Source organism: Anopheles nili, chromosome 3 (genome assembly GCF_943737925.1).
Source record: "Anopheles nili chromosome 3, idAnoNiliSN_F5_01, whole genome shotgun sequence".
Classification (NCBI taxonomy): Eukaryota; Metazoa; Arthropoda; class Insecta; order Diptera; family Culicidae; genus Anopheles; species Anopheles nili.
Genome location: NC_071292.1, coordinates 53,416,913 through 53,432,642, shown reverse-complemented (window position 1 = coordinate 53,432,642; position 15,730 = coordinate 53,416,913). Strand labels below are relative to the sequence as shown.

The window sequence follows — 15,730 nt, the reverse complement described above, 5'->3', positions numbered from 1 at the left end:
CAGGACATATTGCTCCTGCCAGTGTTCCAGTGTCGCATCATCCTCCTGGTCGCGGTTCTTACTCATCATACGCCTCAAGTTCGAGTTTTGACTCAGGTACCATCCATGATGATCCACCTCATCCGCATGTAGATCCTCCACCACATCCGCATGTAGAGCCTCCGCCGCATCCACATGTGGATCCTCCGCAACATGAATCGCATCAACATGTAGATCCACCCGCTCCGCCTATTATCAACTAGAAGGAATTTTGTTCCGATACTGGTGAGTAAAACTATTGTATACTCTCGGTTCAATAAAAACAAATAAAAATAATTAATTTCATTTCTAATCCGTCTCTAGATGGACGTTAAGATGGAAATTCGCATTCATTCAACAAATTTGCAGACAAAATATCGCCAGGACCGATAGTCTAATTTGTAAACTACATACATAAAAAAATTAATAAAATAAATTAATAAAGCTGAATAAAGAAAACCAGTGAAAATTCATTTCATTGTGATCTCTGAAACATTCTTTCGACAAGCTTTGTCAAGCTTTGCTCCTCTGTTGTTCACTATTGCCTGCTTGTTTCAAAACATGCTCTATTACTCGTCTTTATTTAAATAATTCGTCATGATTGTATTGGATGTCATCTATATGGGGCAAATCAAATGTTGCTTTCGTCCGTTTAACGCTCACTCGCTGATCGAGGTGTTTGAATGAAATCAATCACCGTTAGTCGATGCCGAGAAACAGTTGTTGATACGACAGGAACTTACTTGTAAATTCGAGCAAAAAGCTTTTATAATGTGTTCTTGTTACGTTAGCATTCGATTGGTAGAGTAATAGTCGAATAGTAGGGTAATGTTTGCAAGAGAACCAACGACTTTCAACACCACCGTGGACCTCACAGGGTGCACCATATTTGAGAGACGCATCCATGCCCAGCCTGCGGATCAGAGCTGAGGATGACATGTGTTGAAAATATTAGCCATCAGGTGTTAATTTAATTTTGTAATCACCTTCGAACGCATCCGATCACAGTGCTACTCACTCCACAAACAGAGCCGGAAGGTTTCGTGGTTCGTTGAGGCGAAGAAACTACCGTATACTATATACGAGCCTGTTTCATCGTGAACGACTTATTCGAACAGAAGAGCTTTGCCGGGTTTGCAACATTTAGCAAACGCTGCCAATCCAGAAGAAGAATAGATGTACGATTGTATATATTTTGCTCATTGAAGAAAAAAAGAATACAAGTCGCTATTTGAAGTAACAACGAAGTAGAAAAGATAGACGTGTCCAAACCAACGATCGGTGTTGAACCCGGAAACATTCTATATTCTCGCACAAACAGTTATTTTTGGGCTCGTCAGACTCCTCCTCTATGATGTGAATCTTGTTTTCGCTCGTGAGATTGCTGGAATCTTCACCTTCCTCGTTTTTTTGTTTGCCTTAGCAGTTCCACCAAACCACCACCCAGATCACACTGACTAAGAAATAACCTGTTTCGTCTCATTTGCATGCATTATAATACGGGCCAAGGTACGGTCAACATCATCTACAGATCAAAGAAAGTCTGCGAATCCTGTGAGCTTTCCCGGATTCTACCATCCCAGCAAACTCTTCCGCGTTCCAACAAGAAGAGGGAGAGTGACACACGAGTGACTCCCTAACACGAGTGATCGGGAGTCTCATTGGAACGAGCCTGGACGAGCCTGGAAACGAGTTTTCCTCACCGGGTAGTCTTTCTACAGGTGTTATATGTTTAACGGCCGCTTTATTGCCTCAAGAAGGCTGCCCTGCTGAATTTCGACATTTCTCCAGGAACGAACCGCGAGCTTAACGTTCTTTTTGGCAAGATATAATTCGATGAAAAATTAGCATAAATATACAACCCTCGCCCAAAAGCGCGGCGAAACCGATTCACCCATCCCGGGCGTGTTCAGCCGCGAACCGATCGATTGCCCAACTGATGCGAAGCCGGGGTCTTGTAACTGGTTTACAGAGCCAACGAAAATGAGAGAAAAAGAGAGATACAGCGAGATGACATCGCAAGTGTCCTCCATACCTCAAGCAAGCAGAGATTTGGACTCGCACGGCACAGACAACCGTCTTTGGCGGCATTTTTGGCGGGGTTGGGATGCGTTAGATGCGGTGTTAGATCACTCCTCACCCGCTAGCACTGTATTGGTGAGCTGCAAGAACCGCGATACGACCACCGGTCGCCAACAAAAGGAGCAGCATCCGGATGCGCGATCGCCAGTTTCGGTACGTTCGCGGATAACGCCTAACGATCGCTGAAGTCTCCCGAGTGCACTCGTGCGATACTACAAACCGAGTAGATCCGTCCACATCTGCCATCTGAAGATGAACCGTGCCGTCGCTGTGCTGTGTCTGGTGGTCGTAGCGGCGTCCCTTAGCTCTGGGACGTTCGATGTGCTGCTGAACAAGAAAAAGGAGCTGCTGGGTAAACTGCTGAACAAAGGAGGTAGAGGTGGTTCGTCTTACGGCGAGTACCATGAGCCTCCACCGATGGCGTACCATGCCAGTGTTGGAGTGTCCTATTCTGGACCTGTGGCCGCTCCAGCTCCAGCACCAGTAGCCTACGCGGATCGAGCACCTGTAGCTTATGATGCTCCGGCTCCGGCACCTGTATATTCTGCTCCAGCACCCGTTCAATACTCGGCACCAGCTCCAGCACCGGCCCCAGTAGTGTACTCTGCACCAGCTCCAGCACCGGCCCCAGTAGTGTACTCTGCACCAGCTCCAGCTCCTGTTCTATACTCGGCACCAGCTCCAGCACCTGTACAATACTCTGCACCAGCTCCAGCACCAGTGCAATACTCTGCCCCAGCACCAGTGCAGTACTCTGCTCCAGCCCCGGCACCTGCCCCAGTGGTGTACTCTGCTCCTGCTCCTGCTCCAGCGCCTGTGCAATACTCCGCTCCTGCACCTGCTCCAGTGCAGTACACTGCTCCAGCTCCAGCGCCTGCTCCAGTGCATTACTCGGCTCCAGCCCCTGAACCTGCATATCTGGCTGCACCACTTGCTGATCCGGTTCCAGCTCCAGCACCAGCTCCAGTTCCAGCTCCAGTCTACGGTCCACCCCCAGTGAAGCAGTCTTCTTTCCCAAGCTGCGACCATGGTTATACGTACTAAGAATTGCAGGTAGATGAGCACCTGAATCCACATGAAACCATGTGTTTAAAATCATCTTTCCATTCGTGTCTATTTTTGTAGGTCCTTCCAACATCGGCAACTGTCGAAAAGAGTCAGCTAGAAGCCCCAGCTACACCAGTGGGACACCGCAAGGGACTCAAAACGCGAGAATAAATTAATCACAAAGAGCGTACATTCGATTTCGTTTTCATTTCGCAACCCAAAAGTAAGAGTCTATTCGTCAACTGTCTCGGAGAGCAAGCTCCCCGAAGTCGTGTTTAACCACCGCGCAATGTAGTTCGTTTCGATAGGAAAAGCTAATGTGACACATGACAAGTAATAAAGTTACACTGAACGGAATGGTTAGCGTTTTGATTAAGTTTCGCCCTACTATACGCCTTCCAGCGTTATACATCGATTATGTAATGCCTCTTCAATGACGCGTAATCGTCCATTACGCTTGTCTAATGGCCATCGTTGATCAGATTCGGTTTCAATCTACGTAGCTATTTAGCAAACAAGCTCGATTTATATTGATCAAACATCGTCCAAATGGAATCAGGCGCAGAGTACGGGCTCGAGAAACGACTCCGCCTGCCTTCAGAATGGACTTGCAAGGTGTGAAAAGTGTCGCAACCTCCACAGGCCACCACACACGCCGACTGCTGTCGAATAAAGCTAACTGTGCGAGATAATAATCGGTGGGACACGCGGCTAGGACTGGACGCCCTGCAACACAGCAGCACCCTCCGGTTGCCAGGAGTTCAAATTTCGTATTCTTAAGTCGTTGACCACGTTGGGCCGACAATGTCGCATAAATTAGCATCTGCTTGTACTTGAGCGCAGAGTTTTTTTTTTCGCCTTTCGTTGAACATTTGTTTGGTAAATCTTTTACAAACTGCTGTCTTTCTCGCTCTCTCCTTTTGTCATGAATGAATCCCTGCGAATGATGATGTAACTAACATTCATCGGTTAGGTTTCGTCAGGTGAACCGACAGGGTGGAGGGCTTAGCTCGATAGATAAATAGAGGCCTCAATGGGGACTTACATTTTTCACTCGTGACACACGGATGTTAAATTGCGCACGAAAAAGCCATCTGGGAGAGATCTACCTCGATCCATTCTGCCGGCGGATGGCAGATGGCCGACAAACCAGATCATCAATTATGTTTTGCACCATTTTGCGGCGATTTTTTGGTTGCCAGCTCGATGCTTGGAGCACCAGCTCCAAAAGAGACATTTCGAAAGCAACCAACGATCATTTGGTGACAATCGCTGAACCACTAATGAGTCCTCAAAACATGAGTCCTCCGTAGCGATTCGAGCGCTACACGCAAGTGTTATTTTAGGTCCTCTTTTTCCACGCCAGGGAGGGGCCAGACTATCTGTTTGCCTTCTCATGATGTACAACCGTACGACTAGATTCATTCATACGGGACCACACGAAAGGTGGTCTCGAAAGCGGATACATAGCAATAGACGCACTCAGCAAACAGGTATATCGATAGGTCAATATTGACCGCGTACCTTTTGGTGGTTGGGGGTAAAAAATTGAGCAAATTTTTCTCTGCCTTGAACCAAATCCGTCCCGGCGATGGAGACACGACAGTAGAACATTTAAAACGATACAACTTATGCTCGAACGTGTGGTTTTTGGACTCAATTTGCGAGCCCAAACAGGCTGCGAACAAAGCCGGAGCTATCTTCTGTGGCACGATCGCCTCCTGCCGGTTTATGGCTTAGTTTGCATTCCACCAATTTGGCCTCTTCTCCCGCTGTGGAGGCTTATTTCGATTAGAAGATGGCATTTCGAGAGCATCATATCTACCGTATTCTCACCCGTAAGCGAAACGCAACCATCCGTGGGTCTGAAACGCCTGGCCAATACCGGATGGACTCCCCAGCGACAACCGTTCCGACACTGACATTGGCCCTCAAATGTGATGCCGTTGTGTGTGAGGTTTCGAGCCCGTCGACCCGGCATCGTTTCTCGCAACTTCACAGCTCGAGCCACGTCTATGACGGTGAGAAAAGCTAACGTGCCTGTGCGACTGGGATGACAAAATCGATGAGCCCAAATTAACATATATTCGTGCGCATCATCGAGGCGGAGCCGTGACCGCGAGAATCCGAGATGCACTGGGCCCTTTTTCCACCCACCGATTAGGGCTTATCGCGAGGGCTACGAATGGGCTATTTGATACCGTAGGTTGCATCTCAAATGGATGGTTTTACCTCGAGCTGAACGTAGGGTTTGGTTCTGTTTCCTAACCCTTGGCGCACACGGGGAAGAATTCGCTTTCTACGCGTGTTTCAGGGGCGCCCAGCATGTTTATTTATTTCCGTATGATAAACACCACCAATGAGGGAGCCTATTGATGGAGATATTGCGTAACGTATGGTAAATGATGATCGTTGAATGATCTTCAGAAAGGCGCGGCCGTATCATGGCTTAGCAAGGCTAGGGCTTGGCTATCGAACTGTGCGTATCCGCTGAGAATGCGTATTGATTGAAATCATCAAATGCAAGGTGACAAGCTCCAGCAATGGCAGCTGTGGAATTACAAAAGCCTATCGAAGTTGATGCTTGACCCCTAAATATCCCGCTAAGAGTAAAAGTTATGTTATGTTACTTAGTTCACTTTCAACTATTTATTAATTGTATAACGTTCAAGCAAAAGCGCTGTTCTTGGCATTAAAAAACAAATATGCAATGTTGTTTGCATAAAGAAAGTTTTTTTTTCAATTATAGAACTTTTTGTCTAAAACGACTCACTGAAGATATATAAAAAATGTCATTAACCATCATACGACTCGCGTAGTTTTACGCAGGTTAAAAATATGTGTCCAAGTCCCTCGAATGTCTCGTTCACTGTGCAAATGAGTAACGCTACCCCTATAGGGAGCTTTTGAAAGCTTTCAAAAGTGTTACACGCGTTACAGCGCAGTTGCGCTTTGGTAACAGCATGAGCGTATTTTACGCTGTTCTTGTGAAAAAAGGAATAAGGTTCGTTTTAGCCTGTTGATATTACAACTCAAATTAAATCATACATTCAAACTCTTTGAATCACTTTCCATCGTCAGAGAATTATCATAGCAATAACATTCCAGCTATAAAGTGATAAGCTTTCCATTGAAACAATCTCTTCACTCCATTGCTTGTAGAAATGTGCCATCAAGATTCCCAAAAGATTATTTTAAACTACGCCCTAGACTAGACCCAACAACGACCCAATTATTCGAACGGACCATGTAACAGTTATGACAAAAATGAATACATTTTGAATGCGTGTCCACTGCTTTAACCGTTTCCTTCGCTTATCCCACGTGGTGGAGCATGAATCATTCATCGCGGTGTAAGGCGATACGACACTTGCACCCTAGCAGGTCAGTTCACCTCTGTCCAATTAAATTGTAACACCAACCGTTCTCAGTTCCGACGAAGACGCTGTCAGCAGTGACCTAGCACCTTTAAGACGAATATGATTAGCACATTTTCTCACGCTTGTCTCAAACAATCCACCAGCCTCCCGAGGTGCCACACATTTTCGGGCAGTGCGTTTAATGCACCTATTTCGGGTGCGTCCTCGATGCCTCTGCACTCCCACTCGGGTTAACTATCCGAAGAAAAAGAAGCCCACCGAGCCAAACAAAAAGACATCCAGCCAAAGGGTGGGTTTTAAATAACATAATTTATTTTCCTTTCAGACGCTTATCAAACTAATTCAGTCACATGGGTGTGGAGGAGAAGAGCATTTGCCAGAAAGATCACACGTGGCTCATTTGGAAAAAAAGGGTGCCCAAACGATGGAAGGGCTTAGAGCGGCAATAGGCTAAAGCAGAGCCCACGCTTCCAGCGCCACCATATCCCAGTCGATAGGGGCATCATCTACGCGCTTCTTCTTGCGCTTCTTACGCCTCTTCCGGCGGTTCGCCTTGTGCATGTACGGATGACGCACCGGATCGTCCACCTCCACCGATACGGTCTTGATGGGCGTGCAGAAGACGGCATCGGGTGCGAGCGGAACCGCCTTAAGAGCCGGCGAAGGCGTCACCAGCTGCATCAGTGCGGGTGGATCCTTGGCACCAACGATCGCCGTATCGGTGATACCCAGCAACCACTGGAAACGCACCCACATGTACCGGAAAGCCGACAGGAAACCGTTGATCACATCCGGTACGCTGATCTCGATCGGGAACAGAAATCGACTGCTGCTTTCGGTTGGGTTAGTTGAAGCCGATCGTGCGACCAACTCAGTTCCCGTGCGTGAGATAACCTCTGAGGTTACCCTCGGAACTGCCAACAACGCGCAGCACAGTGACACCACTTCCAGGACCAGCAAGAAGTGGCGCATCCTGCTGCAGCTGACTTGCGTGCTCACTCACTCTTACACACTCGCGTTCTTCGTCGAACGCCGATCGCTTTCGGTAGTGTTTTGTGTTTCGCTTCACTCGATCGTCGCTGTCACTTTCGTTCGTGGCGTCCCCGTCTTAAGCCGCCATTTGCATCTCACCTCCTTCTGGGGGTTGCACAGCTTTTTTTTGTTTTGCTTTTTGGGGCACGTCTCCAGTTCGGTTGGACTTGTTTGGCGAGTTTCACCGGCGAACGATCGCGTCGCATCGATCGCTCTGTTTGACTTTTCTCTGCATGGTGATGTGACTTTTCTCCAGCTTTGGCTCGGTTCCGGTTACTCGGTCGGGTTACGCAACACTGACTTGCTCACAATCACACACACCAGCGGGCACACACACACATACACACGTCATTTGGTTGTAGATCACCGCGCGATCGAACCCGAAATGCGGTTGATCTTTACCACGCCTGGGAAATGTTCCCGCCCGGAGCATGCGAGTTGCTTGGCGCCCGGCTCACGACTGACTGCACGTTCCGGCTGGCGTTCCGACCGCTGGCCCCGGCGGGAAGGAACGCTCGAATGCGTCCCGGGATGGGAGGAAAGTGGCACGCCACGGCTCCTTCACCCTCCCGAGGGGGCTCGCATTGGCCCACTAGGGGAACGCTTACGGGTGGGAAATTATCTCGTACCGCGCGTTATGGCCAGATGGGTCCGGGTTTGGTTTTCCTTTACTGCGTTTTCCTTTAGTGCGTTCTGGGGGTGATGATGTGTGTTGAATTTTAAGCTCGATCGGTGCATCGATCCAATGGTAGAATGAGCCGGCATCCGAAAAATGAACCCCAATCGGATTATGGAAACATAAATGCATGCTCCTGTGAAAGTTACAAAACGTCTAAAACAACTAATTGTACGTCGGAGAAAAAAAAACGGGACGGTTCAATCGACACACTCGACAAGAAGAAAGTTAACGTACACTCAATAATTATGTTCAGTCCAATTAAAGAACTTTTTATTTTACCGAATTACAGCTTGTTATAAAAAAAATGTAATTTTTCACCTGTCTCTTTCACCGGTGAACTTTTTACTCATCCAAAAAAAACCACACACATCAATCGAGATCTCCCTCGACATATTCCCACCCATTGGCCACCCGCGAAAACCATAATTTTTAATTTCAGTCAATCCGTATGGCGTTTGCAAACAAATAACACGTCTATTAATGGTGCTCGATCGCCGAACGCAGGCTTTATCGCGGGACCTGCCATCGAACCCGCCGAAATGAAAGCATAATTTCTCCATTAACACCGACGACAGCCATTGCGTGTATCGCCAAAATCTGCTTTTCTCTGCCCAGACTGCCCAGGGTTGGGGCTGATTTCCAGATCCAATCATGTTTCGGGTGCGTCTGTGTATGAGCGAGCGCGTGTGTGTATGTGATACGCGTCTAGCCGCCAGAAGACAGGGAGACACTGCCCCGCTTCGACTAGGCAAGGATGGTGATTAACTTTCTCGACTGGCGAACGAGCAACAATAATTCCATTCCATTCGGACCCCCCCAGTGATGCAGAGCGTGAACCGTTTGAGGGTATTAATTTGAATTTGCTGATCCACTGGACGGCAGGACGATGCGATCTGCACGACTGCAACCGATGGATCGATGGCTAGCGCTAGTTTTGCTGTTGCGATTAAAAAAGCTCTAAAGCGGAACAACGCAACTTTGAACATCATCGAACCCTGCCGGGCGCTTCAGCCGTACATGATGTTAAGTGACAGTTTTACAGCGTGTTTGGCACCAAAAATAAATGGCGACAAAATGTAAATGCCTACGGGCGGGCGTGAAAACAGGTGCGAAACGAGGCCGGTCGCGTGTTTTTCATTCCACCAACGAATTCCATAACCGTTTAAAAAAAAAAGCGGCCACACCAACGCAAGTGAACACTTTCTACCGCGCGGAAATACTGCGCTCAAAATCGTCACGCTGGCATCCGGTATCGTATCGCTTTTCTTTCCATTTCATTGGCGCGTTTTGTCATCACTCCACGGAGATGTCCGATGGGGCGTCCGCCTCGTGATAAATAACCGTCCACGTGGAAGGCGAAAAGCACGTGCCGCTCGCGCGAAACGTGAGCAAAACAAGATCAGATGAACCGAACCGATCGACGGTCCACGCGGTTCCCTTTCCCTTTCGGTGCTTTTCGACTATTCGTTCGCCTTTTTCAGCTTCTCTCAAGTGCGAGCTCCAAAACGGTAGCAGGGCGCCACAAGTGCCCGTAAGTGGCCCTGAGGGTGATGTTAATTGCAAAACAAGATACCCAAATTAAACCCGTGCCCATCGGGTGTTCGGACGAACGCACGCAAAAGTGCCCATTATCAGATGGGCCAATTGAGTGGAAGGTAGTTTCACGTCGATGGCCACCGATCAGTCGATCGCGAGACCGAAGATCACCGCCCTGCACGGGAAGCTTTGCGCGGATGACGTTTCGAACCGGCCGCTGGCCGGAAGAGACCGATTTTTCATATCACTTTTTGTTTCAAACGCACAAACACTGTAATCGAGCGGTGCGCGTACGAGTTCGCTACCGTTTTTAGCAGCGCAATTAGTACCCGAAATAAAGGCGAAATTATAGCATTCGACGAAGCCAGCTCCACAGTGCCGACCCTTTGCTTTGGTGGGCCGAAGATGATTTAATACCGTTCAATAACCTTTTGTGGGATTAATTAGCCGCTACCGGTGGGAGAAGAAGCTTTCGAAAACGCCCTCGGGGGTGAAATGTGAACAGGGCAGGACTGGGAGTTCAGGGTGAGGAGTATTGATCACGTTTGGATCACGGTATGCAGCGTGGCTCGAAAATACCTTCCCTGTGCGTTAATGTGTATGATCACGATCTAACCATATGGTGTGTGGAATATGCTGATCCCAAGCGGAGAAAAACATTAAAATTACCATAAAGCGTGCTCGAGCTCGAGCCGATCCGCGCAGTTCTACACGAAGATGATCACCTCGCTGTCAATCGCCACTTTGCGTGCGTAATCATCGAATCATCAAAAAAAACCACCCAAAACTTATGATTACAATTTCGAGCGAAGGAAAAACGTTCTTCGTTCTAACGGTACGCTGGAATGTTTCCGATAACCCACTAATGGCGACTGTTCGCTACTTAAACACCGCTAGTTTCCCGCTCTATTCCACCGTGCGCCGCTCGATTTACGCCCCGATCCGTGCCACCGCTGATCGGTGCCACATTTAGGGAATTTGCATCGTTTAAAATAATTCCCCGCCCGGTGTGAGCGCGATTTTCGCCCCATCGTCCGATGCAACTCGCGCGCGAAAGCTTAATGGGTTGGGCGCACACAAAATAACCGAGACATCAAAATTGCCGCATTTAAGCCGCGATCTATGCACGTCCTACAAACCCAAGCTCCCGCGCCTTACGACGTACTCGATATCGTGAATTATTACCCATCCCTGGCTAGGGTAGAGTGGAAGTTGGGCAGAAAAAAATCGAACCCACATAACTGATAAGATAAACTACCTTGGCTTTTTCTCTTCGTGCTGGACCACCACCGTACCGTTGGCGATGGAATCTGTTAGCGAATCTAACGCCACTAGCCCACAGCTCGAGGCTGAGCCTTTTTTATTTCGCACCAAAAATCCCATATGAGCACCAGCTCTTCACCAAACGGGCGCCAATTATCGGGCACGCATGATCCAGAAAACTCCCGAATCTCTGCCCCAGTAGCATATTTTCTTTCCTTTCCCACCGAGGCGGCCGTCAGTTCGCTTTTCTTGCTCAAACGCAAACGAACAGCCGGTCAGTAGTTGTTGCTTTAATTGATAGATGTTCTGCTTCATGTTTCGGTTCCAGGCTCTGTCTCGCACTCTCGTCGTAAAGCAGAGGGTATAAATCGAGCTTTTCTCGCTTTCCAACAAGCATCTGTTATCACAACCGGCGATTGGGGGTTGGCTTTTAATCGAGATGACGTGCGTTCAAGCCGACCTCCAGCTAGAGGCTTATGCAATAGCTAATTTGCGCACAACTTTCTTTCTAAGTGGATCAATGGAATAATGGCGCGGGCGTCCATTACGGTGAGGAGGGCAATAAATTTGCCAGCTATTCGGAGTTCGGATGTTTTGCGTGGTGCTTGATCACCCTCGTCAATACGCCGATGTTATTAATTAATCGAGATAGTGCCTTTCCACCAGATGATTAAACCTCAACTACACCCAGCACTAAACAAAATGAAATCGAGTATGAGGATGTAACGCAGCAGAAGCATGAAAGAGTGTAATCATTCGGTTACTGCTACCGTTCTTTCGGGCTCACCTACTTTGGTTGTTCATTCCGGTTGCACAAACGCTGTCGGAAGTTCCAATTGCAGGTGAATCGCAGCAATAAAAATCACACCACGAAGGCTTGCGCGTGAGAGGCTGCTTTTATCGAGGGAGAATAATTGCCGGTAAACGATTCACACGAAATAGGCGCCAGCGGAAGAACTCCGGAAACGACTTAAATGGTGGTTAAGAATATCGGGAAAGATTGCGTTTAAGGCCGATGATGATCGTCGTTTATATTCCGCTACGGGTAAGAAATTCCTTAAATTTGCTACGGAACTATATTCAGCGAAGCATCGCTTGTAAATTATTACTATTGGCTTCGCTCACTATTGGTAGGATAAATTAAAATAATTGGTAGCAAATAAGGGTTGGTAGGACAAATGAGATGAGTATTTTATGTCCCTGGTATGCTCATCTCGTTTGTCCAAACAAGGTGCACGAGCTCGTATCACACCTCCCTGATGTAATAGCGTTATATAATTCGCTTCACTAGCGCTTCATATAGTACAGAGCTAGCACCCGCGTAGCTGATTGACCGCCTAGACCAACTCGAGCGCGGATTCTGGGTCATACGGTAGTGAAAACTCCCAATTGGAGGATGCTTTAATTCGCAACGGTACCAACCGGGAGCCCGTATGCAAAGGGATTCTGACCGATGCCGATAATGAATGCATCATCATCATCATCATCAACATCATCATGCACCCATTCCCATAACTGAACTGCTCGCACCGGCGAACGGTCGATGATCGTAGGGGTGTGCAATTGCGAGAATTCATTGATTCACCGGCGAAGCGGGAGCGATCAGCTCATCAACCGAGCGGGCCCTGGGGAGGCTATGTTTGTTTTCTTTCTGCAGTACTCATTATTTTAGCACGGGGGGCGTGATAGAAAATGGCGATAGCCCGATAGTGTAAAAGGTGTTAGAATTGTGGGGGCGTCAAAATTGAGCAAGCGTATCGAACAAACGAGGTGAATTCGTTCATTTGGCGCGCGATTCCAACGGAGTTTAATTTCAATTTCCTGCATTATGCTAGCGATACGATGTTAAGCGCACGGGCAGCCGTATTTCGCTCCTTTCGAATTCGTATAGCTTCCGTTGCGTAAGAATTTCAATAAATAGTGTTCGGTTTATTTGTAAATAAATAGGCCAGCAACAATCAATCGAGTTTGCTGGACACTCGAGGCACACGAAAACTAACAACTATCCACAAAGGTTTCGTCACGATATCAGTCTCTTTGGAACTTTCTTTTAAGCTCGCACGTCTCAGGTGTCTGCCTTTTTTTGTCGGGGGCTTTGCCTCTATATGCGCGCGTGGTGTGTTTCTCCCTTTCTGCACACGCTTCAACATCCGGCGTGCTGCCGTTTTTAAAAATTTCACTAATTTACGGTCAATGTTTTGCTTTCGCATGCCGATTTCTACGCGTAATTCCATTACGATCGCGGCTTAATTGGCGTCGGCTTTTCACCTTTCGCTTGTTCGGCTGAGTGCAGCCATTTAGGCGTCGCGATTTTCCACAACCGCGCAGCTGCTCACCAAAACCCGAACGAATCGAGCGAAAAGAAATCGTCGTAATCGTCCCCCGTGTAGGCCTTCTTCCGGCGGCTGCGTCGTTTCGTGGGGTGGCTCGTCGGCGCTACGGGACGCGGTTTATGATCGCTACTACTGCCGCTACTGCTGCTGGATGTGATCACCTGCTGCCGATGGGAATGGTCCGTCCGCCTCAACGGGGGCAGTCTGATCGGATGCTTCCAATAAACAACCTGCGTTGCACCCATAAGCGAGGTGATCAGCTTCCGGAGGTCGTGCCCGATGCTGCCAAATTGGTGCTTAATGTCACGGAAGAACGATGGCAGCCCAACACCGCGTTGTTCCTCACCGACTGGAACCGATCGCACCGGCCCTACGATCACGATCATCAGCCCCACGCCAAGGACTAAGCACCAGCTCACCCTTGGTCCTTTCATTTTCACTCCGAGTACCCGCTGTGGTGCGAATTTTCACTTTTCACATCACTCGAACCGACGTGTGGTTCGAACCCGCTCGATGGCCACTGACTAAACCGTGGCACCTCGCCGACTGCTGGCTATATACCGTGAGCCGGAAGACCACCACGCACAAATAGACACCACTGGAAAATGACACGGCCCACCACCACCAGCATCACACCGGGCAGTTTCTCTTTCCGGCCATCCGGTTGATCTTGAGGCCGGGCGTCGGGAAATTTCGGTCACTTGCCCCCGCGCGATCGCACTCTCGACATTACGCGCCCGGTTCTACATGTTGGTTAAATAATTAGAGAAACCCGCGTGCGCTTTAAAGCTCAACGGGTGCGAGTTCAAAGGCCTGGTCAGTGGTGGAGTGAAAAAGCTCACCCCCATCCCACTCCCAACATGAATCGAAAAACCAATAAAGCGTACGCTGCGAGTGGCCTGCGAGATGAGCATGAGGCGACCGGGAGTCCATACAGACACCTTTTTCCCGGGGTGGAGGCATAATGGTGAGAGAAAAGAAAAGCGTCCATTTTCGCATTGTTCCAACGGTCGGCGTGTGTATGTTTGCTTTGGGCTGAGCTTTTGGTAGTGCGCCATACACGCGACCGCAACCCCTTAAGCGAGATGGAAGGGTGATAAGGGTGGTCTAGAAAAAGGGCCCCTTTGGGGTGGAGTGTTTCTTTCGGATGGGGGTTTCTTTATTTTTGGGGGTGAGAAACTTCGAGGCGGAAAGTGAAAATTATCGCAGCTAAGCTGCTATGGTGACCGGCGTGAATAGTAATCGCCCTCCGGAAACGCATCGAGGCTGACTGAGACATACCGAGTGACGGAGATGATGACGCGCTGGTGCGATGCTGTTGGTACTGTGAATCACCTAAATCGCGCGGTGGTAGCGAATGGATGCGGAAGAGAAATGGAAAGTTATTTGCTTAAGTTTTCAAACCCCTATTGTGCTTTGGCAAACATGACGAATCGTTCATACGCCGAATTCGAGCTCATTTCCATGGGCAAAAAAACGGAGAAAACAATAAATCAGGCGTAAAAGAAAGGCTTCCTTTTGGTATCTGCCTTGGTACGTGCGTGTTTTTAGAACCACATACAGCGAAACCAATCGCTGTAAAAGCTCTCCCTCCAATTAATCAATTGACATGTAGAACTGTGTAAACTTTGGATTACACCAGTCATAAACTTCCCAACCCCGTACGAGAGTCAACTTTCGCATTTTGCGGTGAGCTTGGTCGAGCGCCGAAACATGATCGCCTGCCGGTGGCTGTGTGCTTTGACGATCGCTATAAGTCAGCTGGCTTATTAATCGTTTCCTTCGGCCGGTTAGCCGATGTTATGACTTGAGCATACGATCTCCGCTAGCCCTGGTTGTCTGCATAACCTGTTTTTCGGTTCTCGATTTAGCTGCGGCACCGTTCTCGGGGATGATATTTCGCCCGAACCTGGTCCATTAATAATGCTTCCTGAGGCGGCAGGTACGCGCGGTGGCTGAGGTGGCGAGACAAATGGGCTACGATTTCCAATTTTCTGCTAATGAGAGTGCAGTTTTGTGCTACGTTTTAGAAATCCAATTAAGAAGGAAGATGGCTTTCTTATAGCCGGGAGCTTTGGTGAAGCACGACCGCTCATTTTCGACGATGGAGAGCGAACAGCAGGAATTTGCTCTTTATTTTGCTGACCTGCTACTGTGCTCTGTGATGAATCTTGAGCACGCATGTAATTTATGGTGAATGGAATGGAAAAAAACAACCCTTAGGACGATTCGGCGTTTAACAAACGAGAACAAAACGAGGCTCAGCATCATTTTTCACCCGATCATTCATTGTTTATTGTAAGGCATTGCTTGACAGGTCGATTGAGTGGCACACATACAGCGCCTGGTTTGAGGATACA

The 15,730-nt window shown here is 48.4% G+C and overlaps 1 protein-coding gene across 1 annotated transcript; it reads left to right on the top strand.

Moving 5' to 3' along the window:
- The first annotated feature begins 2,268 nt into the window (after positions 1 to 2,268).
- Positions 2,269 to 3,496, top strand: LOC128723388 (skin secretory protein xP2-like). Its single transcript, XM_053817121.1, has 2 exons — positions 2,269 to 3,153; positions 3,226 to 3,496. Exon 1 carries the CDS (start codon positions 2,353 to 2,355, stop codon positions 3,142 to 3,144), a length of 792 nt encoding a protein of 263 aa, XP_053673096.1. The 5' UTR covers positions 2,269 to 2,352; the 3' UTR covers positions 3,145 to 3,153; positions 3,226 to 3,496.
- The last annotated feature ends 12,234 nt before the right edge of the window (positions 3,497 to 15,730 follow it).

What these genes read in the sequence shown, in the direction of transcription:
- LOC128723388 (XM_053817121.1), top strand. Translation starts at nt 2,353, where the DNA reads ATGAACCGTGCCGTCGCTGTGCTGTGTCTGGTGGTCGTAGCGGCGTCC.